The sequence below is a fragment of the Pelodiscus sinensis genome, chromosome 22 (genome assembly GCF_052426305.1).
Source record: "Pelodiscus sinensis isolate ZL-2025 chromosome 22, ASM5242630v1, whole genome shotgun sequence".
NCBI lineage: Eukaryota > Metazoa > Chordata > Testudines > Trionychidae > Pelodiscus > Pelodiscus sinensis.
In genome coordinates this window covers 6,840,983-6,867,803 of record NC_143073.1, presented here as the reverse complement: position 1 = coordinate 6,867,803, position 26,821 = coordinate 6,840,983, and the positions used below count along the sequence as shown (strand labels likewise).

At 54.0% G+C, this 26,821-nt stretch overlaps 1 protein-coding gene across 1 annotated transcript; it reads left to right on the top strand.

The window, feature by feature from the left end:
- Positions 1–25,765, top strand: PRUNE1 (prune exopolyphosphatase 1). Its single transcript, XM_075907101.2, has 8 exons — positions 1–159; positions 15,947–16,051; positions 16,243–16,448; positions 16,863–17,041; positions 18,593–18,751; positions 19,006–19,100; positions 19,700–19,858; positions 22,875–25,765. The coding sequence occupies exons 1-8, from the start codon at positions 121–123 to the stop codon at positions 23,376–23,378; spliced, it is 1,446 nt and encodes a 481-aa protein (XP_075763216.2). The 5' UTR covers positions 1–120; the 3' UTR covers positions 23,379–25,765.
- Positions 25,766–26,821: the final 1,056 nt, after the last annotated feature.

Sequence of the window (26,821 nt, the reverse complement as noted above, 5' to 3'; positions counted from 1 at the left end):
CCGCCCCCTTTCCCGGCAGCCCCGCGCGGCGCGCACCGAGGAGCTGGGGCCGGGCCGGGCTCCGCACCCGGCAGGAGCCGCAGCTCGCTCGGAGCCGGGAGCCGGGACCCTCCGGCCGCCATGGAGCGCTTCGTGCGGAGCCTTCGGGCCGCCCTGCAGGTACCGGGGGGGGCACGTGGGTTGGGGGAGCCCCCGGGGGACCGCAAGGGTCCCCCCTAACCCCCCAGCTCCTCCAGCCCCCCAGCACTCCCCGACTCTTCCCCCATCCACCCATGCCTGCTCCTCCGTGGTCCCCCTTCATGTGACTCCCTCTCCCCTCATTCCCACCCTGGACTTAGCCCTTGTGCCGCCCAGCTGGTCAGCAGAGTCCCCAGCTAGTGTGTGTGTGTGTGTGTGTGGTGCACCTTCCCACATGCCTCGGTGCATGTCAAAATTGATTCCGCACATCGGTGGGAAAAATCCATTCGGGGATGGAAAAGATTAGAGGGAACTTTGATGCCCGCCATGTGCTGCAGGGATGGGCACTGATGGCTGATGTAGCCCTTTGCCTCTGCAGAACCAGGAGAAAAGTTACTTGGGGATCAAAGTATTTTCTGTTTGGTGCGGGGGCTGAAGCCACCACTTAGCAAAACTATTGGTCCTGGAAGGCACCTTATTAATTACAGTCTTGCTTTTCAGCTTTAGTTGCTGCTCTTTCCCCATCCAGGAGAGTTAGCGTCTCAGGCTGGCACCTTCAAAGGATCCTTACAGGGACATTTGACTCCGAAATCCCTTTAATTTTCAGTGAAAGGCGGGTTCCAAACCCCTTCAGTCCCTATGAGAATCGCAGCTTAAGAGTTTTTGCCCCTTGGATGTTGGATTTTGAGGATGTGCGGGGGGGTATAGTAATGCTGCCTTGAGAACCCACAAAACCCAGGACAGCTAAAATCATGGACGAATTTAAATAGAGAATGAAATGTAAGTCTTTATGTCTCGTAAGTGTCTTTAATAAGAAATCTATATCCCCTACTTCAACTCACACAACTTCCAGTGACATCTAGTTCTGATGTTTCATCCTGCCATCAGGCAAGTGTTTGGTTTTGGCACTAGTTTCAAACTGGCTATTGCATCTCATGGGTCCATATAATTCCCTGTGCCTGTGGGACCTGTTGACTGACAGATAAGATGAAAACAAGCTCAAATTGTAGAAACAAAGGGGCTGGTTGTTAATGTTAGTGTGTATGGGCAAGGAGAGGGAATGTCAGAACTGGATGCATGAAATGACCCAGGGTTTCCCCCTCCTCTGTTAGGGAGAAGCTATCACTTTCATTTCTTTAGGATTCTCGAGTTCTGCTGTGTTGGGCAGCGAAGCTAAAATGAACATGTAACTGTGTCAAACTAAGAAGTGCAGGAAATAGAGGTGGGAAGAGAAAGGAAAAGTGAAATTCTACCATTGGGGTATTAGTGTCTCAGCCCTTCCCTGCTTGGTCCTCTCTCTATTAGAATTTAGCGTTGCCTTGTCTGTTTTGCCAACATCTTTCTAGCAATGAGCTAGATCTTGGCTGTAACTTGGAGAAGCTGCCTTTTATAGATGAAGGCGTGCCACTCCTTTGAAAATCAGCAAAGCTCTAGCTTGTGAGTTTACATGTAAACTCGGCCCAGGCGATGAACGCATGGTAAGGGCACAGTTGAGTGTCAGCACTGCGATTTTACTGCACGGTTCATCTCTGGAGAGAATTTTCTTAGCAACAGACTAGGGCACTCCCAGCAACTTGCAAGTGTCTGACAGCAGTCACAGGCTGACAGCTCTGTATGATTTGGGGCATTCTGACGTGAGGAAAGTGATGAAAGAATGGATGTGTGGTTAAGACTCCTGAGTGTGAGTCAGGAGCGTGGGTCCTATTCTTGCCACAGCTGTCTCTCGTGACCTTAGTCAAGTTTTTGCGCCTCAGTTTCCCCAACTTTGATACTTCCCTATAGCCCAGGGCTGTGGGGTGGAATATTTAACCTCACTTATCTTTGGAGCAACTTTTTCAGGGAGGGCTTAGAATAGAGTGCTGTGAGCACTAATTCTTATGCTCCAAAGGACCCTATGGATGAAGATATGTCAATAAAATGAAATATAAGTAGACCACCCTTTATAGATTCTTTCTGGCCTCAGGACCTTATATTTTCAAGGCCTATTACTTTCTTTCTTTGCTTATGTGGGATATGCACTAAAACCGTCACCACTGGCCTCTGAAGTATTCGAGATGAAGATATTTGAAAAGTTTATGCCTGATTCCAAGGTAGAATTAATGCTGGGAATGTTTGATTAGGGTGCTGCTGTTGGACAAGCTCCGGAGCGGAGTCCAGATAGGAACATACAAATGGAAGATTGCCTGCCTCTAAAAATAGAAAGTGTGTTTCTTCCTGTCGTCCCCCAGTGTGCCAAAATGCAAGTGAAGGCAACGGTTCTATGCAGACAGATTGGAGTGGGGGTGAAGAGTCTATAACCGCTCTATGTGTTGTGGCAATGAGTTTTGATATCCCCACGCTGTTTGTGGCCATGATAATTCTCATGCCCCGCACGTCTCTGTCTCTCCGTGTCTGGAAACTGTCATTCATCTTAGTTGGTCAAGGGATAAAATAATAATAATAATAAAAGCCCCCAAACCTAACTACATGACATGACGCACTTGTTGGAGACATTCTAGTGAATGCAATGGAGAATTAGGTCATTTAGCTGCAGGGCGTGGTGTATCAGCGTGCTTGAGGAGCAAGGGAAGATAAGAAAGACAGAAGAGGTTTGGCTATTTTGATCCTGATTAGGATGTGATTTAAATTACATTTCTCCTCTAATAGGCTTAAATTTCCTAACCAGAGCATACCGCTGTCTTTTTTCTCTACACTGACACCTTGTTATGGTAAGGGAATTATAGCTGAGTATTTTTATGCAAGCAGTTCTTCCAGGAGAGACATGAGCTAATCAGTGATATCTTTAATCTCTCTCTCTGCACGGAGGTGCAAACATGTTGTCTGAGGGTTGTTGGTTTTTTTTAAATCGACTTGACATTTCAATAGACTGCAGAACCTGCCTATTTCTCAGCTAATCCCCCACTTCGATCATTCTTTCTCAAATCGTCCCCCCAAGTTGTTGGCAGGGGTGGTGGTTGTTGGATTTAACAGCAAAGCTAATGCAGCGATGTCACCTGTTACTAACACTTACCATACTACAAACCATAATAGTAACACCCCAAGTCACCAGCTGAGATCAGCCAGGAAAAAACGATATGTGGAGGGAAGCCAACGGACTCTGGTAACCCCGGTCGTGGGCAAGAGTAAACAGAATGTCTCACAGGCCACACACAGAACACTGATGGGTCTCGGTTTGCCCACCTCTGGTTTGCAATCTACACAGACAGAACAGAACGTGGGAGGAGTTTTACTGAGACGCGGAGTGATTTTAAGTGTCTTTCCTAGAACCCAATTCTCCCGAGTTCCAGCCTCGTGCCTTCGCCACAAGATCAGCCTGAACCATCGTCCCTGCAGTGACCAAGTGCACTGAAGAAGGACACCCACTTTCCCTAGTGAAACAGACAGTTTTGCTGTATGGTGTCTTCCCCGTTCCAGGAGCTCCTCTTCCCCTAGGGTTGAGCGTGTGGTTTGAAGGCTGATGTCACCACTTGGCCAGGGACAGCCTGCATGTCACTAGCCTCCAAGGACGTTGCTGTCAGCAGCTGCACAACGCACTCCTGCCCACAGCTGCTGCCTTGTGGCTGGTGACTCGGGTGGGGCCTCCGTAAGAGGAGGCAGGCACCCCCGACCTCCTGTCCCATTGAGGTTCCTCTGTAGGGTGGTCTCCCGACCTTTCCAGGTTGGGTCCTGAAGTCAGGTGATGCTGTATAGCAGGGGTGGGGAACCTCAGGCCCGGGGGCCAGATGTGGCCCTTGGCTTGCCTTGATCCGGCCCCCGAAGCCCCCCCCACATTGGGGAACCCACGTTGGCGCTCCAGCCCCCCTGCCACCCACCTGCAGGACTGGAGCACCCAAAATCTAGCCTGGGCCCCTTCAGGCTCTGGTGTGCAAGGGGGATGTGGAGCATCTTTCTCCTTCTCATTCAGGGGCTTCTCACTTGTGTGCGCCCCCCCAACTGTTTTTTCTGTGGGTCAGCGGCCCCCGACCCAAAAAAGATCCCCACCCCTGCTCTGTGCTGTTCAGAACAGCTCCCAGTTCCTTCTCGGCGCCCGCGCCCCTGGCGGCGGGAGACTTCTCGCGCTCCCTCCTCCTGCCCCCAGGTCTGGGGAGCACGCAGGGTCTGCCCCCGCCCTGCAAGGGAGCAGCCGGCGGTTCATTCTAAATCCCGAGCCCCTTGCAGGGCGGACGGAGACTTTGGGTTCTCCCAGGCCAATCAGGGCTTGAGGGGAGCACATGAAGTCTCCTCCCATCCTGCCCTCCGGCGCACGGCGCTTAGAGTCAACCGCAGGGTTGAGTCTAAGTGCCACGCGCTGCCCCGTCCCTGATTGGCCTGGGGGTGGGGGAGCAGCAGGACCTCTGTGGGCCGGAACAACCTGCTTGGCAGGCCTCATCTGGCCCACGGAGGCCCTTTTGCCCACCCTGTTATACAGGCTGTGCAGTGAGTGAACGGGGCCCGTACGAGACCCTGCATGAGTGTAAAGCTTTATGCCTGCACTAGGATTTGGCACCAGCCATAACTCCGGTGGCTAAAGGCCGTGCCACGGCTAAAGCTTCAGAGACGGGGTGTAACCTACCTGGTGAAGAGGCCCCCTTGTTCTAGAGCCCAACCAGAGCACAGATTGGGTTGTACGTGTGGGGATCCGGGACAAAAAGCTGCTTTCTCCTGGCCGGGCGGAGTCTGCTGGCTGGAGAGAGGAGTGGGGAGGCTGAATGCAGGGCGGCTGTTCTTTCCGACTGTTTGTTTGGGGCTTGCGCATAAGCAGCCCTCTGTGTGCAGCTGGCTGGCTGCAGCCTGCTTGCGCCAAGGGTGTTGTGACCTCGTCCGGCTGCTGTTCGTGTGTGTCTTTGCCTGCCACAAAGATACGTCGGCTGTCTTGGGCGAGACTCGCGGGGCGTCGCCCTGCCGCCCGTTCACGCTGCCTGCAGGCTGGGTGTGAGAAGATGCCCAAAAGAGCGTCGGGTAGGAGGAAAGGTGAACTAGTCCCAGCTCTGCCACTGAGCAGCTGTGTGACCCTGGGCACATCACTTTTCCTGCTCCCTGCCTCAGTTTCCCCTTCCAGCCTTTCTGTTTCGGCTGTCCGCTCTTTGCAGCAGGAATTGCCTCATGGTCCAGTGCCTGGCACAGTGGGCTCCAGTCTCAGCACAGATCTCTGTGGGCACTGCTGTCAATTGGGCTGAATACCGCCCTGGCTTGGAATAGTAGGTCCGTGACCACCTTTCATTGGACCCTCTCCAGCCCCCTGCTGGGCCTGTGCTGTGTGTAGCTCTGTTGCTGTGTCTGTGAATTACCCCTTGCAATCTCTGACGGTCACGCTGTGAGCAGACAATAGCAGTGAGTTTGCCTCTAGCTGGGCACAAGCTTTTTCACGTTGCAGGAACAGGTCTGATGGCCGCTTGTCTCCCTGCACTTGCTTGAAACTAGCGAGAGTGGATACAGTGAGCAGCGAAGATGCAGCCGCTTGGACCCCATGCAAGCTACTAATGTGATAATGTGGCGGTAGCCCACACTGAACCCTATGTCGCTGCATCTCAGCTGCTAGTTTTAGGTGCAGTCACGCCTCCGATTGCAGGGTAGAATCATAGAATCATAGGACTGGAAGGGACCTCGAGAGGTCATCGAGTCCAGCCCCCCGCCCTCAAGGCAGGACCAAGCTCCGTCTACACCATCCCTGACAGATGTCTATCCAACCTGTTCTTAAATATCTCCAGAGAGGGAGATTCCACCACCTCCCTTGGCAATTTATTCCAATATTTGACCACCCTGACAGTTAGGAATTTTTTCCTAATGTCCAATCTAAACCTCCCCTGCTGCACTTTAAGCCCATTACTCCTTGTCCTGTCCTCAGAAACCAAGAGGAACAAATTTTCTCCTTCCTCCTTGTGACACCCTTTTAGATATTTGAAAACCGCTATCATGTCTCCCCTTAATCTTCTTTTTTCCAGACTAAACAAGCCCAGTTCATGAAGCCTGGCTTCATAGGTCATGTTCTCTAGACCTTTAATCATTCTTGTCGCTCTTCTCTGTACCCTTTCCAATTTCTCCACATCTTTCTTGAAATGTGGCGCCCAGAACTGGACACAGTACTCCAGCTGAGGCCTAACTAGTGCAGAGTAGAGCGGCAGAATGACTTCACGAGTTTTGCTTACAACACACCTGTTGATACAACCTAGAATCATATTTGCTTTTTTTGCAACAGCAGCACACTGTGGACTCATATTCAACTTGTGGTCCACTATGACCCCTAGATCCCTTTCCGCCATGCTCCTTCCTAGACAGTCGCTTCCCATCTTGTATGTATGGAACTGATTGGTCCTTCCTAAGTGGAGCACTTTGCATTTCTCTTTATTAAACTTCATCCTGTTTACCTCTGACCATTTCTCTAACTTGCTAAGGTCATTTTGAATTATGTCCCTATCCTCTAAAGAAGTCGCAACCCCACCCAGTTTGGTATCATCTGCAAACTTAATAAGCGTACTCTCTATCCCAATATCTACATCATTGATGAAGATATTGAACAGTACGGGTCCCAAAACAGACCCTTAGGAACCTGGGTTCAGCCCTTGGGCTCCAGGGGGTCTGTCGGCTCGTTTTGTACGGAGAAGCTCTAGTTTAGTTCAGCAGGTTGCTGGTCAAAGTTCTGTAAGCAAGTGGCTTGCTGGGGTAGGGTCTCTTCTTTCCCCCTCCCAGTTTATTTTTGTGGCTGATTCCCCCACGTTTTGGGATGATGTTGCCCTTTGGTGTTGGTTTCCTCTTCCCCAAGAGTGTTGACCCCAGAAGACGAACGCAGCGCCTGAGCAAAGACGCCTCGTGGGCTGTTGGAGTGAATGAATCAGACCTTGACTTAGTTCCTCATCAGCAGACAGTTATTCCTGCAGGTCTGCACTGCTGGCATTTTCTATTTACAGTTGCAGAAGTAGCTCAAATGGGAGCTTTTTTCTTTTCTTACCCATTAAGAAAAACCATACACTTTTGTATCACGCTGACTGGGAACACTGGTATTGCGGGACAGGGTCTGACCTGTATCACTGTAGTATCTGAGCACCTCCCAGATTAGTGTGCTTATCCCCATAGCCCCCCTGTGATGCACGGTAGGGTTGTTTATACTCATTGTATGGGGAAACTGAGGCACAGAGCAACAACGGGGAAATGTGCCAAAGCAGTTAAGTGATTTATTCCGGGTTGACGAAGTTTGGACTCGTTTGTGCCTCGGTCATTTTTGAAAATGGAAGTTAGGCTCCTGACTCACTTGGATGCTTTTGAAATTGTTCCACTGTGTTGAACCCTGAGACAGAGCGGGGAATCAACACATCTCCTAAGCCCCAGCCTCGTTCTTTAACCACTGCAGCATCCTTCCTCTTCTTAGCCAGCAACATGTCCTGTCTCCCGTGGAAGCCATACCAGCTTCTTCAGAGGAAAGCACAAGCCACCTTTACAGTGGGCCATCACAGAATAACCTGCTTGGAAAGGCATTTTCTGACACCTTCGCTTAGTGATTAGTGTCTGCCCCAAAGCAGGAAGGTTTCTTTCCTTTCCAGTCTCTTCTTTAATTCCACCTACGGTAGCTTTGGCCACCCTCTTTACCTGTCTTTGTGACTCTGACTGAGCTGTTGGCCTTGCTGAAATCATGTGGCAGGGAGTCCCACTTGTCAAGTGCGCATTGTCTAAAAATAAAACCGTTTCCTGTCCATGCTCCTCAACGGACTGCTTTTTGCTGAATAATGTCCTCTTGCCCTTGTGTTCTGGAAAGATAACTGGGGTGCTCCAAGTTCTCTTCTCTCCATTCTCTGTAGAGCCCTGCAAATCTGTGGCTCTCCGCTTTATATCCGGGGGTCATTTTTGCAGATGCGGACGCAGATACCAATATTGTAGCCACGCAGGGCTCTAATGATCTGCTATTGTACTTGCCCTGTTTTGTTCCCTCTCCTGTGTCGCTTCCAGGAAGTAAACCGTCTCCGCCTTTTTGTGCTGGACATTTTCCTGTAGGGCCCTCTTTATTCTGGTCCTCTCCTTTTAGAGGGAGCAGGCCCGGAACTGAATCCAGTCTGCCAGGCTAAAGCTGTTGTGGATTGCAGTCCCAGGATCTCGAATCGAGATAGGCCTGGCGGTTATAGAAGTGAGTCCATTTTGACTGGGATAAAGCAACTCCCCTAGGCTGTGTCCAGACTCAGGGGTTTTTTCGAAAAAAGTAGCCTTTTTTCGAAAAAACTTCACCTGCGTCCAGACTCAAGCCGCGTTCTTTCGAAATTAAATCGAAAGAACGCGGCTTTTCTTTTGATGGCGGTAAACCTAATTCTACGAGGAAGAACGCCTTCTTTCGAAAGTTCCTCTTTCGAAAGAAGGCGTTCTTGAATGTAAATAGGGCTTCCTCGAAAGAGAGCATCCAGACTCGCTGGGTGCTTTCTTTTGAAAAAGCAAGCCGCTTTTTCGAAAGTTCCGCGTGTAGTCTAGACGCGCTCTTTTGAAAGAGGCTTGCAGTCTAGACATAGCCCTAGGGACATGGCGGGATAGCCATCTGAGTCTGGGGGGGATGACTTTGTATAAGAAACGCACTTGCCTAGCCAGAAGGTGTATGGGACGGGTGTTGAAGTTACTGGCCGAGGTGCTGGGGCCGGCAGCGTGTAGCAGAGGAGCAGAACGGTCCCATAAAATCTAGTTCAGTGGTCCCCAACGTGGTGCCCATGGGTGCCATGGCACCCGCTGGGGCATTTATGTGTACCCGCCGAATGATCTGGGCCGGCCCTGCCCCGGGTGCGCGACGCATGGGTGGCCCCTATCCTGGGCGCGCAGCACATGCGCAGAGTCAGCCCTGGGTGCGCGGCACGTGGGTGGCCCCTACCCCGGGCACGTGGCACATGCATGCCTCCACCCCCGGTGTGCAGGCCCATCCCCGGGCACCCTCACAAGGTTGGGGACCACTCATCTAGTTCACTATGAATATGCTGCTTGTGTTATTTAGCTGGAGGGACCATTTGAGTTGCCCCTCCCTGCCAGCCTAATCTGATTCCAAAAGGTGCCGGTGTGTCTCTTCCATTGCTAATGGATCAGACCCGTGCTGATGTAATGTGTTTGGAGGAAGGGCTGGAGCCTCACTGCCATTCCCAGCGAACGCTAAGGGTAAATTAGCTTTGAAAAGGCTTGTACACATCCCTCTCCGAGGCCTGTGAGTGCCTTTTAGTGCAAATTGCTTGTGCCTTTCCCTGGGATGCTGTTTTCTTTCCTCCCTGGGGCCATATGCTGCTGTTTTGCCTGTTTGCCCCGTAACAGGCAGCTCTTAACTCTGCTCCATAAATGCATTATCCCAACCCTGCTTATCTAAAGTGCTTGGCTGGCCAGCGCCCAGTCCGTCCAACCCAGCCCCGATTGCGGCCTCTGGTTCTCTTGGCAGTAACTGGGAAACCGACGCGGCTGCTTAGCACCGGAGGCGAAGGGCAAATAGCTTTTAAGGAGCTGGTGCCCATCTGCCTTGTTTGCTCTCGGACAAAGCGGGCTGTTGAGCTGCTGCATCCGTTTGCTTGGGCAGGCAGCGAACGCTTAATTCATAGGTGGTCACCGAGGCCGCGCGTTGGAGCGGCGGAGCCGGCTCGAATGCCCTGCGGGTTTTCCCTCAGCCCCCGCTCCAGAGTCCTGTTGAAGGAGGGATGTTAAACCGTGTGTCATTAAGGAACCGGGTAGCGGCTGAACATGTCAGCGGTTACCTGCGGATCGGCGGTGGGCCCTCCGGAATCTGGTGCACGTGAGGACTCCCCGAACTGTTACCCGCACTAATGTCTCTGTCCCTTCCACACTGTAGGGACACTCATCTTTACCCCGTTTCAGGGGTCAAGGTGCAATCCTGTTAATGTACACCCCCACCCTTACTAATTCGAAGGGCTCAGGGCAGAACTTTCTGCAGGATCTTTCGCCATTGAAAGAGCCTTACGCAGTAATAGTCTTCTCTATTTATTGACAATTCCCAAGCAAGCAGCATACACATGCTAAACACACAGGCTACGTCTACACTGGCCCCTTTTCCGGAAGGGGCATGTTAATTTCACCTATCGTAGTAGGGAAATCCGCGGGGGATTTAAATATCCCCCGCGGCATTTAAATAAAAATGTCCGCCGCTTTTTTCCGGCTTTTAAAAAAGCCGGAAAAGAGCGTCTACACTGGCCCCGATCCTCCGGAAAAAGTGCCCTTTTCCGGAGGCTCTTATTCCTACTTCAAAGTAGGAATAAGAGCCTCCGGAAAAGGGCGCTTTTTCCGGAGGATCGGGGCCAGTGTAGACGCTCTTTTCCGGCTTTTTTAAAAGCCGGAAAAAAGCGGCGGACATTTTTATTTAAATGCCGCGGGGGATATTTAAATCCCCCGCGGATTTCCCTACTACGATAGGTGAAATTAACATGCCCCTTCCGGAAAAGGGGCCAGTGTAGACGAGCCCACAGTGTCATGCTCACCAACCCTGATAACGGCAGGCAGACTTCCCCTGTTGGCCAATCTCTCTGAATCTTAATTGCTGCAAGTCACGGTCATGCAGAGGAGGCTGTGTCCTGGAAGTGAGTTTTCAGATCTTCCCTCCTTCTTCTTGGTGTTCCTTTCTTCTTCTTTTCCTCTTCTTGCCTTTTGCTTGCTGGTCTCCTTCTTGGACCCCAGTGTATATAGTGAAACGTGAGTCATAAGAACATAAGAACGGCCGTACTGGGTCAGACCAAAGCTCCATCTAGCCCAGTAGCCTGTCTGCCGACAGTGGCCAGTACCAGGTGCCCCAGAGAGGGTGGACCGAAGACAATGATCAAGCGATTTGTCTCCTGCCATCCCTCTCCAGCCTCTGACAAACAGAGGCCAGGGACACCATTTTATCCCCTGGCTAATAGCCTTTTATGGACCTAACCTCCATGAAATTATTTAGCTTCTCTTTAAACTCTATTATAGTTCTAGCCTTCACAGCCTCCTCTGGCAAGGAGTTCCACAGGTTGACTACACGCTGTGTGAAGAAGAACTTTCTTTTATTAGTTTTAAACCTGCTACCCATTAATTTCATTTGGTGTCCTCTAGTTCTTCTACTTACGGAACTAATAAATAACTTTTCTTTATCGGCCCTCTCCACACCACTCATGATTTTATAGACCTCTATCATATCCCCGCTCAGTCTCCTCTTTTCTAAACTGAAAAGTCCCAGTCGCTTTAACCTCTCCTCATATGGGACCCGTTCCAAACCCCTCATCATTTTAGTCCTGCTTAGCTATACCTTAACCGTTTATTTTAGTATAATTTTATTAACCAATCATAACATTCTGTAACAGAATTACTTAACCAGTCATACCCCGCCATCTTAGTTGATGTACACCTAGCACAATTATACAGCTTGCAGAAACAGTTACAAACCATACAGGGCTCACGCAGACCAACAATAGGAACGTGAGGACAATAATTATAGAATGAGGATTCCCCAATCTCAGCTATTGATAAGCAGTTTCTTGCCAGACGAAATGCTGTTAATTAAGTTTTCTTTACCCATCTTGAAATCTGTTTCTTTATCTGGTGACAGTGGGGGGCCATTAGGACAGGATCCCCTTCTCACAGCCTAGTGTGACACTATTTTAATGCCATTTACTTAGAATAGTAATAGAGCTGTAGCCGTGTTAGTCTGGTCTGGCTGAAACAAAAGACAGGACTACACAGCACTTTAAAGACTAACGAGATGGTTTATATATATGGTCATACCAATTTTCTTCCACAATTTGATCTGAGGAAGTGGGTCTGGCCCACGAAAGATCATCATCTAATAAACCATCTTGTTAGTCTTTAAAGTGTTGCATAGTCCTGTCTTTCATTTACATGGAATGTGAGTCTGTGACTGCAGGGATTACAGCTCATGGCTGCTGCTCTTCAGTCTGGCTGCAGAGGAAGGCTTTAGTTTAGGCCAGTGTTTCTTAAACTGTGTTTTGTGGCACACGAGTGTGCCGTGAGGTAGTCAGAGGTGTGCCACGGAGAACAACAGAGTTCAAAATGGTCGCCCTTAAAGGGGCAGGCAACTTTTTTTGTTTTTTTTTCTGCTCAATAACTTTCCCCCCGACCTTTTTTTTTTTTCCCCCCCCAACAAAAAGTCCTTGATGTTCCTCATTAAAAAAAATTATTGTTTGGTGTTCCTTGATCTTGAAAAGTTTAAGAAATACTGGTTTAGGCCTTCCAATATGGCGACAGGCCTTCCAGTGTGGGTACAGAAAAACCATATTGTTACAGCACGTACCAGCTCCTGCCTGCCGTCCTGTGCTGCTGCTGCTATACAATGGCAGCAGCGCGAGGCGGCAGGTGCCAGATACCTGCAGGTCATTGCTCCTGGAAAGCACCTTGGTACTAGCCTAGTGTCCACTCTTACCCCTGGAAGCCATAACTGGCCCTTTCATCCTCGCTGCTCATCCCGCCGACTCCTCTCCCATCTTGGCAGAGCTGCTGTCCTACTCTTCCTTTTCATGTCATGCGGGGAGGAGAGTGGGGCAGGCTCTGGTGGCGTGCCTGGCACCCAGGGGTGATAGGTGCAGGTGGGGCGTTAGAAGGACTCTAGGAAGGAGTACTGTAGAAAGGGATCTAGGGGTCATAGTGGACCACAAGCTAAATATGAGTCAACAGTGGGATGCTGTTGCAAAAAAAAGCAACCATGATTGTGGGAGGCATTAACGGGAGTGTTGTGAGCAAGACACGAGGAGTTATTCTTCCGCTTTGCTTTGTGCTCATTAGGCCTCAACTGGAGTATTGTGTCCAGTTCTGGGTACCACGTTTCAGGAAAGATGTGGAGAAATTGGAGAAGGTCCAGAGAAGAGCAGCAAAAATGATGAAAGGTCTAGAGCAGTGTTTCCCAATTGGTGCTCCGCGAAGAGCCGGCCCCCTTCCCTCTTAAAGAGACAGTGCTGGAATCACGGTGGATGGTTTTTTTTTGTTTGTTTTTTGCTCAACCAAACATGGCGGGGCCTTAGGGGCTCCGTGGGCAAATTAAATTGGGAAACACTGATGTAGAGAGCATGAGCAAGGAAGGAAGACTGAAAGAATTGGGCTTGTTTAGCTTGGAAAAGAGAAGACTGAGAGGGGACATGATAGTGGTTTTCAGGTACCTAAAAGGGTGCCACGAAGGAGGGGGGGAAATTGTTCTCCTTGGTCTCTGAGGACAGGACAAGAAGCAATGGGCTTAAATTGCAGCAAGGGAGGTTTAGGTTGGACATTAGGAAAAACTTCCTGACTGTCAGGGTGGTGAAACACTGGAATAAATTGCCGAGGGAGGTTGTGGAATCTCCACCACTGGAAATATTGAAGAGCGGGTTGGATAGACATCTATCAGGGTTGATCTCGATCAGAGCTACTCAACTTTGGACACCCCGGGGGCCACAATGATACGTACAGCACATGCCGAGGGCCACAACTTAATTGTGGTTGCATGTACATGCAAATAAATATGCACAGAGCTTCTTTCACACTGGCGGGCATGAATACAAAGATTAAGGCAAGACCACACAACACACAGGCCCCATTTAAATCAGTTCAGCTGATATTAATAAAATGTGATATTGACCCGACTTCCACCCACGTGACAGCACTTTGAATGAGCAACGACAGTCCAGGAATTGAACTACTAAAACGCATCTCAACAGAAGACCATTCTGTTGACTCGCCGTGGTGGAGCGTGTTCCCAGTGGAGGCCGTGTTTGAAGGATCCCACCCGTGGACCATGTGTTGAGCCCCACAGAAACCCAAACCGCACAGTCGGCCGCAAACAAATGGGCTGCGGGTCGCATGTTGTGTAGCCCTGATCTAGACGGTGCTTGGTCTTGCCGTGAGGGCAGGGGACTGGACTGGATGACGTCTCGAGGTCCCTTCCAGTTCTCGGGCTCTAGGATTGTTCAGCAGATAAACTTGGGAGCCTCAGGGGCTAAATTGGTGGTTCTCAAACTTTTTGGCCTATAGCCCAACCTGCTCACCACAAACCTTTCTACGGACCGCCAGCCAACCACCTAGGACAGGCATGTCCAAAGTCCGGCCCGCGGGCCAATTGCGGCCCGTGTTCCAGTTTAATACAGCCCCACAGGTAATTTGGCAATATCTATCTTTTATGGCCCCCAACGAATCCATATGTATTGAGATGAATACATTGTAAAATCTCAGTTAATGTCAGTTGGTCTAAATCAGTTATAAATATATTTGGACACAACATGTATACTTGGTGTTATGTTCCTGTTCATATTTTTTTAACTTAAAAGTTGACAGACAACCTTTATTACCAATAATATGTAATGTACTTTACAATGTTCCTGACATATATTTCAGCTTCCTGGATTTTTTTTTCATCTGGCCTTCAGATATGAAAGGCAGAGTGATTTAACACCTGTTTAGATTTGTCATCCATGTGACGAAATGAAAAGTATGCCGTTTGCAATAAACTTTGCATAAAATAGTTAATTTGCATTTAATTTTAATGGTTCAAAGAATGTCAGGCAAAATGGTCGGCCCTCACGCATGTTCACTTCATCAAATCTGGCCCTCTTTGAAAAAAGTTTGGACACCCCTGACCTAGGATGACAAAATGGGTGCAGGAGGAGTGAGGATGGGGGTCTGGATGGGAGGAGGGTGCAGGAGAGGGCTGGGGGTGGGAGGACTGGGAGGGTGCAGGGGCGTAGTGGTGGGTAAGGGAAGGAGGGTGCAGAAGCGGGCTGGGGATGCAGGGTTTCAGTGGGAGGGAGGCTGTGTGAGGGCAAAGGGGGTGTGGGCATGGGGGGATGGGAGGTCTCGGAGGGAGGGGGGTGCAGGAGTGGGCTGGGGATGGGACGTCTGGGAGGGTGCAGGAGTAGGGAGGGCGTCTGGGTGGGAGGGTGCAGGAAAGGGGTGGGGAGTTTGGGAGGGAGGGTGCAGGAGAGGGGTGGGGGGTCTCGGAGGGAGGGTGCAGGAGCGGGCCGGGAATGGGAGGTCTGGGAGAGTGCAGGGGCCGGGTGGGGGTTCTAGGAGGGTGGGAAGGTGCAGGAACGGGGTGGGGGTGGGTGGTCTGGGAGGGTGCAGGAGCGGGCTGGGAATGGGAGGTCTGGGAGAGTGCAGGGGCCGGGTGGCGGTCTGGGAGGGTGGGAAGGTGCAGGAACGGGGTGGGGGTGGGTGGTCTTGGAGGGTGCAGGAGTGGGAGGGAGGGAGGGAGGGTGCAGGAGTGAAGTGGGAGGTCTGGGAGGATGCAGGATTGGGGTGGGGGTCTGGGAGGAGGATGCAGGAGCAGGCTGGGAATGGGGGGGTCTCAGTGGGAGGGAGGTTGTGTGAGGGCAATGGGGGTGTGGGCACGAGGGGGATGGGAGGTACTTACCTGGCTCCGCCTCCTGCCGCCCACAGGCACTGCCCCCCACTGCTCCCATTGTCCACGATTCCAATTCCAGCCAATGGGAGCAGCAGGGAAAGTCTCCAGTGAGCCGTTTCCTATGCTGCTGTTCCCCCAGCTGACTTGCGCCCCCACTCCCGGCTTGCCCCTCTCCCCCGCTGGGAAGCCGGCGCTGGCGCCCCAACATCATGGAGGGGGGCATGGCTGGAGCGTCCACGCAGGCTCTCTGCTCCGGGGGGTGAGCCCACGGTGCTCCACAGACCCCACTTGGAGAGCCACGGGTCCAGATGAACAAGCCTTCCTGGGTCGGGCAAGGAGGAGCCGGGCGAGAAGTCCCTGCCACGTCATACTCCTCGAGCAGCCCGCCCCCCGGAGCCCCAGCGTGTGCTTCCCTCCTGCGCCGGCACCCAGGAGCCAGCCTTCCCCGCGGGCCTGCTCCGCCGGGATTCCAACCCGCCTGTCTCTTGGCAGGAGCACGTCCAGCACGGCCGGGAGGTCCACGTGGTGCTGGGCAACGAGGCCTGCGACCTGGACTCCACGGTGTCGGCGCTCGCCCTGGCGTATTACTTGGCACAGGTGAGCGCGTCCCCAGGGCTGGGAGCGCTGCTTGGGCTGGGTGGAGTTAACCGGGGGATCTCTCCGTGCACGGGGAGGCCCCCGGGTTGGCCCTGAGGCCGTGGTGCGGTGCCTGGACTCCCCCGTGCCACACACGCCGTATCCAAGGCCAGTTGCTAACTGGCCCTCTGGGTGGCTGCGTTCTCCTGCAGACCTCTGTGCAGTCCAAGGCGGCGTTCCTCCCTGTGCTGAACATCCCCCGCGCGGAGTTCCCCCTGCGCACAGAGAGCACTTTCCTCCTGCGGGAGCAGCAGATCCCTGACCGCTGCCTGATCTTCCGGGACGAGATCGACCTGCATGCGCTGCACCGGGCTGGCCTCCTCTCCTTGACTCTGGTCGACCACCACATGCTGCCAAGGCAAGGGGAGAGGCGGAGCAGAGGGTTTAGGAGACCGGGGCGGGGTGTGCGCTAACTCTGGTTCTGCCACTGAGCTACTCGGTGACCATGGGCAAGTCACTTCAGCCCTCTGTGCCTCAGTTTCCCCATCTGTGAAGTGAAGCTGAAGACACAGAGACGCTTTTGGAAGTGCTTTAAGATATCTAGATGGAAGACACACTAGGGCAGCTAGGGGGTGTTGTTAAATCGCAGGTGAGGGGAGAGTGGGGGCTTCAGCTAGGATGGGAGGAGGGGGGCGCTGTTGACCCTTGTTTTGGGGTATGGAAGAGAAATTGCGGAGGGAAACACCGCGGGATGAAAGCAGCCGGTGCCCGCCTCTCCAGTGGGGGGCGCCCACCCGGTGCCGCTACTCACTTCCCCATCTCTCCCACCCAGCGGAGACGCAGCCCTGGAGGAGGCTGTGGTCGAGGTGATCGACCATCGGCCCCTGGAGCGGGAGCCTGGGTGCAGCGTCACTGCGGAGCTGGTGGGTTCCTGCGCCACGCTGGTGACGGAGAGGATCCTGCGGGGCCCGCCGGAGCTGTTGGACAGACAGACGGCTGCGCTGCTGCACGGTGAGGGCAAAGCTAGCCAGGGTCGATCCCCAGGGTGGGGTGCAGCGTTCTGGGGAGGAGACTCAGACCTCAGGCCCCCGTGCCAGGCTGTGTCCTGCTGGCTGTAAATCCAACCCCTCAGCAGCATCACGGCTGCTGCGGCAGCAAAGCCCTGACGTCCAAGGCCAGTGTACGGCAGCATGGCTTTGCCTAGGGATATACCCCACCGCATTGCCTGGTCTTTAGACCAGGCCTGGGCAAAATACGGCCCACGGGCCAGATCCGGCCGGCAAGCCACCGGATCCAGCCCACAGAGGCAGCAGGGAGCCCCAGGCAGGCTCCCCCACTTGCCCCGCTCGCCGTGCAGAAACACTGCTGCAGGGCTCCGTTTCTGATTTTAAACAGGAGGGAGGGGGGAGTTTTAGGAGCTGCCCCGCCCCCAGCTCAATCCCATTGGCCGGTTTCTGGAAGAAACCAGCCAACGGGAGCTGCTTGTTGGCGTAACAGGCAGCTAAGAAGAACCACGCCCCCTCTTCTGCGCTCAGTTATTCATGAAGCACATGGCCAGGCAGGCTGGCTAGGAAAAGCTCTAGAGGCAGGCTGGCTAGTTTGGCAGCTGGCAAAGAAGTCTCTTGGCCACAGCCTGCTTCTGGCACCCCAGCCCTTTCTCCCCCCCCCCCACTCAAACACACCCAAACCCTCTGTCCCCCTCTTACACCCACACCCCCTCCCCAATCTGGCACCCCAATCTCCTGCCCCCTCCTACCCTAGGTCACCTGCATTCCAGTTCCCCTGCCCTAGGTCACAACCGCCTGCTTCATCCAGTCTCCCTTTTGCACCCCAGTCCCTTACCCCATGCTCCCTTCTGCACCCAACCTCCATCCCACACCCCACATCTCCATTAATATCATGGAAGACGGCAGCCCTTGAGTACTTCCCAAATCTTGGTGTGGCCCCCCCTCAAAAATTTTTGCCTACCCCTGGTCTAGACTTGGGGTATGTCTAAACTACATGGCTCCATCGACGGAGCCAGGTAGATTAGGCTGATCGGCAAAGGGAAATGAAGCCGCGATTTAAATATTCGCGGCTTCATTTAAATTTAAATGGCTGCCGCGCTGAGCCGACAAACAGCGGATCAGCTGTTTGTCGGCTCAGCCCGCTAGTCTGGACGCTCCCCTGCCGACATGAAAGCCCTTTATCGACCTCCCCGGTAAACCTCATCCTACGAGGCATAACGAGGAGGTCGATAAAGGGCTTTCAGGTCGGCACGGGACCGTCCAGACTAGCGCGCTGAGCCGACAAACAGCTGATCAGCTGTTTGTCAGCTCAGCGCGGCAGCCGTTTAAATTTAAATGAAGCTGCGATTATTTAAATCGCGGCTTCATTTCCCTTCGCCGATCAGCCTAATCTACATGGCTCCATCGATGGAGCCATGTAGTTTAGACACCCCCCCAGAGACACTGAACCCCCACGCTCATGTCTCTGCTGCTGTGGAGGGGGTCTCTGGTTTCTCATGGCTTGGCTCACAGCAGGCTGTCTTTCTCTTCCACCGCTGCTCCCCTGGCCGTAAAGGTACGATACTTCTGGACTGCGTCAATATGACTCCGGAAGCCGGCAAGGTGACTCCCAAGGATGCGCAGTACGTGGCCCTGTTAGAATCCAGGTTCCCAGACCTCCCGGCCAGGAGCGTCCTCTTTGAGGCTCTGCAGACTGCCAAGTTCGACGTGTCGGGTATTCATTTTTCACAGGGTGATCGGGGATCGAATGGGAGGGCCGGGGGCTGCGTGTAACTTATGTAGTGGAGGCACTAAATCACATGAGTCTCCGAATTCACCTGAAAACAGGGCAGGGGATGGCCGGAGGGTTGTGTGCATCCACGCTGCCTGAGGCTTTGGGGGCTTCCAAACCCAAAGCTCCCTGGAACTGGTCCACGCTCCCCCTGGGAATGGAAATCCACCTTCAACTCGCCCCTCTCATTTTCCCAGGGCTCACTACGGACCAGATGCTGCGAAAGGACCTTAAAGCGCTGTCGAGCGACGGGTTGGTTCTTGCCATCAGTGCGCTGTATGTGACGCTGGAGGTAAGGAGCAATGCAACGTGGGGAAACCGAGGCACAGGGAAGTGAAGTGACTTGCCCTGGGCAGCAGAGGGAGTTGGTGGCAGAGGCCAGGAGTGCAAGTGGCTGTCACTGTGTCTGACACCGCTCAGGTTTCCATTTTAGTGGTACCACGGTGGAGGTGGGGAAGACGGTGGTCCTGCAGTTAAAGCACTGGATTGAGTGGGGATAATGTTGCCCCTCTCTCTTGTGTGGCCATGGTTCGGGTTTTTTCTCTCTATGGTGCTTACTAGCACAGAATCCTAGAAGCCCCTCCGGCTGGGCTTTTAGCCCATTGTATAGGTGGGGAAACTGAGGCACGGAGCAGGGAGGTGACTTGCCCAAGCTCACTTAGCAGACCCAGGTCCCCTGCAGTGAAGTCTGTCACGCTGTCCACTAGACCACGCTGCTGCTGAATAGCTGTCCCTTCCACAAGGAGCCCACGGGGTAAACAGTTCAGCCGCACCAGGTACAGAGACGAGTGGGTGGCGCTGGGGAGAGCGGCAGAGGTAGGAAGCTGGGGAGTAAGACCATTGCCTGCCGGTGGGCTCCGGACTCTGATGCCGAATGCTCTCCTCGCCTAGGCCTTCCTGCAGCGGCCTGGCTTGCAGCAGGACCTGTGCGCCTTTTGCCAGCGGCACGGCTACGGCGGGCTGGTAGTCATGGCGATCGCTTTCAACGAGCGGAACGAGCCATTCCGGCAGCTGGCGGTGTACAGCCAGCACGCGGCGGTGCGGACAGCGGTGAGCATAGCCGGGGGCTACCCTCAAACTGTCCGGGGGTATTCCTCAGTGGCCAGTCCCAGCAACCCGTGTGATTCCCGCCTGCAAGCGCTAAATCCCCGGCTTGAACTTGGTTCTGCACAACTTTTAAACAAGGGCGTCTCTTCCGCCACCGAATCGTGGGACTGGAGGGGCCCTCGAGGCCAGTCCCCCGCCCTCACGGCAGGACTAAGTATCATCTAGACGAGGGGGGTAAGAGTTTAACCGGTCAGCATCAGCGTATCGTTTTCCTGCCGACTCTCCAGGAGCGGAGCTGGTAGCCAGGAGCTGGTGCACGTAAGCCGGACCCTGGCACACACTGGCTCCGGCCCCGCTGTGGGCTCTGCAGCCAAATCCGCTTTAGCGGTTACATGTTTCCATTTTAAAATCTTTTTTACATCTCTAATCTAGGGCAGCCTGTCTCAACCAGTGGGAGGGGTCCCCTCAGGGGGACTCGAGAGAAGTCGGGGGGGTACGTCCACACCACTGAAACTGGGAGAGAACTGAATTTTGGTTTTTAGCTTTATTATTTGTGTACTTTTTACACCCCAAAATGTCATCGCCCGCCCGGCTGCGATGAAGTTGTTTAAACAAAATGTGTTGCAATGGTAGAAAAAAAAAGTGTGTGTCTTAAAACTGTAGGTAGGTACTTTTTTTTTTTTTTTTTAAAAGGGGTACTTTATAAAAAAAGGTTGAGAAACACTGATCTAGACCATCCCTGACAGGTTTAACCTGCTCCTAACAATCTCCAAAGATGGAGACTCCACAGCCTCCCTAGGCAATTTATTCCAGTGCTTCACCGCCCCGACTGTCCTAAAATTTTCCTAATGTCCAACCGAACCCTCCCTGTCTGCAATTTGAACCCATTGCTTCTTGGCCTGTTCTCAGAGGTTAAAGAGAACAGTATTTCTCCTTGCAACAACCTCTTAGGGTACGTCTACACTAGCCTCCTAGAGCGATTTAGGGAGACTAATGCGGGCGACCGGAATTGCAAATCAAGCCCGGGATTTAAATATCCTGCGCTTGATTTGCATGTTCCCGGCCGGTTGCCATTTTAGAAATTGACTAGTCCAAAGTAACTGCCCGCGTCTACACGCGGCAGTGAAACGGGATTCCGATTTAAAGCCCCTAATTCGAATTAGCTGGTAAACCTCATTGCAGGAGGAATACTCTCGCCCCCCACCTCCGAGGCGGTTTCTAGCTCTCCATGAATCTCCCTTCCCCCCATCCTTCCAGGCTCTGCACCGCAGCCCTCGCAGCCCCTGCCGTGCGGTGCTTCTTCGTGCCGCAGTCGCTCCCCGAGCTGGAGGGATGGTGGCTGAGCTGCACCCGCCTCCCCATTCCCCCTTCGGCTCCAAGGCCACCCCCAGCGCAGCAGCCCCGCACGCCTGCCGCTCGCTTCAGTGCATCCCAGAGCCCGACAAGGAGAACACGTGGGGGGGGGGGTATTTCCCCCATCGCCAACCGCGCAGCAGCGGCTCCGATCCCGTGCGGTCACTCGTCACTCATTAACCCCGGTCAAAGGTTCGATGCCCTGGGAGGGAAGGCAGGCAAATAGCCCGGGTGGGTCAGAGAGCGAGCGGGAGCCGGCGGCCTTGGAGATGGGAGGTAAGAGGCCCCTTTGGCCCTCTCCACAACCAGCTGTGCTCCAGGAGAAGTTCCCTGCGTGTGACCCTTCCCCGGCGCCCGCCTCCTCCCCCCGTAGCGTCGCCTGCCCCCAGGGCTTTGCCTTCGCAGCGGAATGTCGATCTTTAAAACCCAAACGGTGTCCAGCCTCCCCCCCCCATTCCCGCCAGCCGGTGTCCAGCCTCCCCCCCCCCATTCCCGCCAGCCGGTGTCCAGCCTCCCCCCCCCATTCCCGCCAGCCGGTGTCCAGCCTCCCCCCCATTCCCGCCAGCCGGTGTCCAGCCTCCCCCCCCCATTTCCGCCAGCCGGTGTCCAGCCTCCCTCCCCCATTCCCGCCAGCCTCCCCCCCATTCCCGCCAGCCTGTGTCCAGCCTCCCCCCCATTCCCGCCAGCCTGTGTCCAGCCCCCCCCCCATTCCCGCCAGCCGGTGGCCAGCCTCCCCCCCCCATTCCCGCCAGCCTGTGTCCAGCCCCCCCCCCATTCCCGCCAGCCGGTGTCCAGCCTCCCCCCCCCATTTCCGCCAGCCGGTGTCCAGCCTCCCTCCCCCATTCCCGCCAGCCTCCCCCCCATTCCCGCCAGCCTGTGTCCAGCCTCCCCCCCCCATTCCCGCCGGCCTGTGCCCAGCCGCCCCCGCCAGCCCGTGTCCACTAATTCCGCTAGTTCCTGAATGCCAAACTCTGCACCTGCTTGCTGACCTGGTCCATCTTGTCTGGGCGAGTGGGAAACCCCCGTTCCTAGGCTGGGGGGTGCACGTGGGGTTTCTCTCCATCCGTGGCTTCCCAGGCACAGGGGCCTGATTTGGACTCCCGCTGCTCTGAGAAGCGTCGCTCCATTGGAGCCCGAGGGGAAGAGCCCCGGCTGGGGTAAATCCGGAGCAGCCCCTATGGGGAGATCCCCAACGGCACTTGGTCTCTTGGGCCGTGCCTGCTGCCACTAGCGAGGGGCCTGGCTGACTGTCCGGCCAACTGAGCATCCTCATTGCTGTCCCCAAGTTTGGGGGGAGCGCGACCCTGGGACGAGAAGGGCGCAGCGGGGAGCACTGGGGGCAGCGACCCCCACTCGGGGCGCTGGTCACACCCTAAGGCCACAGCTGGCCTTGCAGGTGCAGCAGAACGGGGCAGCCGTCCGTGTATAATTCCCTCTCCCTAGACCTGAGGGTGCTGCACCATTCGGTACTGCTGGGGATCTGTCCTGCCTGTGTCCGGATAACACGGCCAGGGCCCCAAAGGGTGGGAATGTAGGAAACCTGTGGCTGGAGCTGGGGGGGGAAGACTGAGGGTGATCCTGTATGGCAGGATCCTCTCCCTGTGCGGTGTGATGGCAGGGCCTGAGTTCCCCGTGCCTCACCCCCTCCTGTCCCTGTCTCCGCTAGGTGTGCGGCGTGCTGGAGCGTGCTAACCACCCGGCCCTGGACCTCTCCCCTCTGGGGAGCCGCTACCCCAACCTCTGTGCTTATAACCAAGGCAACACAGTTGCCTCGCGGAAGAAAGTTCTCCCGATCCTCAAAGACTTCCTCCGGGAGTGGGGGGCGGCAGCCGGCCCCGTGCCTCCCGCCGCCACGGATTCCTGGGCCACGCTGAACCCGGAGCCGAAAGACTCCACCGCCAGCGAAAGCGACGAGAACCCGGAGGACTCGGAGGCGGCTGGGGAAGCGGGGGCCTCGGGGTGCAGGGGAGACCCTGCCAGGTGCCCGCGGCTTGGCGAGGCCCTGCTGGAGGATGATCTGCCGTTGCCTCCCACCCCTATGAACAGCCTGGTGGACGAGTGCCCCCTGGACCGGGGGCTGCCCAAGCTGTCGGCGGAGGCCGTCTTCGAGAAGTTCAGTCGCATCGCCGTGGTGCGCCCCTCCGCCAGCGGCAGCCCCAAGAAGAAATGACACCGGGGCTGGCGCCCGCGCGGATTTCAGGAAAGCCGTTCCAATCCTGGCGTCCGTCTGTCCCGCTGGGAGGTGGTCCCCCCTCGCTCCGCAATAAAAGCCAGGTGCTTTGTCAGGGAGGCTTTGGAGCTGACACCCGGGAGGTTCCTTCTCCCGCAGGGAAATCTGTAGCAAAGCCAAACCGAAACGCCAGCAGCGTCCTCCCCGGGGCAAAGTGCCTCTGTACTTCACGGGCACCGTGGGTTTGATCCTGGCTGGAGCTGCCCCCACGCGCTGTCTGTGTCTCGGCGACGCTGATTTCCTTAGACCCCGTCCTGGCACAGCCGCAGCTTGCGTCGCCGTGGCGACGGACACGAACCGGGGTGGGTGTTGTGTGGAAGAACACCCAGCAGCCCCCAGTCACGTTACACACAGCTGCTGTGTGGGGTCCCCTTTCTGTGTGCGCATGCGTACCCCGTTCCATCTCCGTCGATAGACCAGCCGCGTGGGACGCCGGAGCTCAGCCTGCTCGTGAAACCCGCAGTGGATCTGGCCCCTTTGTTCCCACCCAGAATCCCCCTCTGGGATCAGCAATAAAGGAGAGGAACTTCCCCCCCGTCTCCCCTTGTCCACGTGACCGTGCGGCCGGCCGGCCTGCCTCCTGGGCGCCCTGGCTCTGCCACAGACCAGCCTGTCTGGGCAGCACTGGGTGAAGGAAAATTTTTCCTGCCTCACAGCGCTGTTCTCTGGGAGCACAATTGTCCTGTCCCTTGGAAACCCTGGCTGGGGCGTTTTGGAAGCAGTGAATTCCCGTGAGCTGGGATTGTGGGAAAGGGTTTTTCTTGATTGAGTCCGAAAACTTGGCCCTGGAAAGTGACTGAAAGGGAGCTGGGCCCAGGGCCAAGTCAACTGCATTGGGGTTCTGTTAGGCCACAGGGGCCAGTCCAGTTCTTTGGGGAAGGGCCTGGGGTCGCCCCCCATTAACATGGCAGGGCCACCCCAGCTCTATGGGGAGGGATCTGGGGTCTCTCTGTGTTAGCCCGGCGGGGCCAGCCTGGCTCTGGGTTTGGGGGTCCAGGGTCTATTCCTCCTTGTGCATCATCTGTGGAATTGTTCCTAATTTCCAGGCCCTGGTTTTATTGGGCTGTTTTGGTTTCTTCCCCTGCCCCGCCCCGGGTGGAGGCACAAGAAGGAAGGAACCGGTTTTGGAGCCCCGGCTGAGCTTCCAGGGCTTACATTGAGGAGAAAACTCCTTGGCACACGTGAATGGGGTGCGTTTGCTTTCAGAGCCCCAGGCTGCTGCAGCACAGAGCCACCCGTGCCCTGGCATGGTCCGACCTGCGGGTGAGGAAATGGCCGGCCCAGAATGCACCAACGTCTCTGTGCTTGCTCCCAAGAGGAACCATTTGTACTGTCTGTTTAATGCCGCTTTGACCGGTCAAGCCAGCAGTGTTAACGTTACTGCCCGCCTTTCTGGGGCCATGTTTGGTACCTAGGCAAGCACCTTGCATCCTGCCCCTATGCAAGTATCCACTAAACTTGTGCTTGGATGGAGACTGTTCCTTAAACTGTTGAAGGGTCTGCGCTCTCAGCTTGCCTGGGAACCAGGGTCAAAGAAGAGGTGGGGAAAGGTTGCTATTGAGCTTGTGGGGTAAGGAAAGCCTCCGTTCTATCATAGCTGGGGGTTTAATTCATCCCTGCATGAGATAGGGGAGCAGCACAAAGCTTAATGCTGCATGTAAGCCCGCAAAAATTGGCCTTGGGTCCTTGATTCAGGGCAGCACCCCTATTCAGGAAGGCTGCTTAAAGTTAAACACATGCTGAAGTGCTCTCCTGACTCAGGGTTGCATAGATCTTGGGCGGGGGGGTCCGTTTCACTCTGCACGCAGGCTGCTGTTAATCTGGGTATCAGTGGCAGGAATACGCAGTGTGTAATAAAGCTAAAACAAGATGAGAAGCAGCATTTTGTAAATGGAGGGACTGAGCCATTCACATGGGCACCATGAAGAAAATGCGGTTTGATTTTTTTTCTTCCACTGTCGCTTGGTATAAAACCCATCTTAGCAAAAGAACCAATGAGAACTTCAGAATCGGTGTTGTGGGTCTGTAAGCCTTCCTGTCCCGTTCTCCACAGAGCAGTGGGACGAGCCGCCGGCCTCAGCGGGCAGTGCTTTCCGACGGCAAACTTTTTGGAGAGTATTTTTTTGTAATGGTTTGATATGGTAATTTCCCTTCCAACACTTTTGAGGGTGGTATTTTTACGTAGGCTACAGGTCTACCAAAATACGCTGTGTTTAATTAATTTCCACATTGTTGTATGAAAAAGGAAAAATAGTACAAACCAAAGTTTTTTTTTTGTAACTCTGATGATCTTGCATTTTAAGGATTAAATTTGTGTGCTAAATTTCCTGAGCTGCGTTGTGTATTTTAATACACCTCCACTCTCTCCCTATTAATGGTAGTGTATATTTTAAAAACTCCTCCCCACCCTCATACACCCTATTCTTGGTACAGGTGGAATGCATCTAGACTGGCAAGATTTTGCGCAAAAGTGGTCGCTTTTGTGCAAAAACTTGCCAGCTGTCTACACTGGCCGCTTGAATTTGTGCAAGAGCACTGACTTTGTAATATACAAAATCAGTGCTTCTTGCGCAAATACTTTCACGCTCCCGCTCAGGGATAAGCCCTCTTGCGCAAGAATACTTGCGGAAGAGGGCCAGTGTAGACAGGCACCTTAATTTTTTGCACAAGCCCGATGGCTAAAATGGCCATCAGAGCTTTCTTGTGCAAAAGTGCGTCTAGATTGGCACGGATGCTTTTGCGCAAAAGCACTTTTTGCGCAAAAGCATCTTTGCCGATCTAGACGCTATTTTGCGGAAATACTTTTCACAGAAAAACTTTTCCGTGAAAAGTATTTCCGCAAAATCATGCCAGTCTAGACGTAGCCGTGGTGTAAATCATAAGCACAAAAGACTGAACTTACTTGGCTGCGTCTAGACTGGCAAGTTTTTCTGCAAAAGCGGCTGTTTTTGCGGAAAAACTTGCCAGCTATCTACACTGGCCACTTGAATTTGTGCAAGAACACTGACGATCTCATGTAAGATTGTCAGTGTTCTTGTGCAAATACTATGTTGCTCCCGTTTGGGAAAAAGCCCTCTTGCGCAAATGTATTTGCGCAAGAGGGCCAGTGTAGACAGCTAAAAACTGTTTTGTGCAAAAAAGCCCCGGTGGCGAAAATGGCGATCGGGGCTTTCTTGCGCAAAACCGCGTCTAGATTGGCACGGACGCTTTTCCACAAAAAGTGCTTTTGCACAAAAGCGTCCGTGCCAATCTAGACGCTCTTTTCCGCAAATGCTTTTAACGGTAAAACTTTTCCGTTAAAAGCATTTGCGGAAAATCAAGCCAGTCTAGGCGCAGCCACTTGGGTCTGACAAATTTTGCTCTTGCTTAGATGCACGTGGATT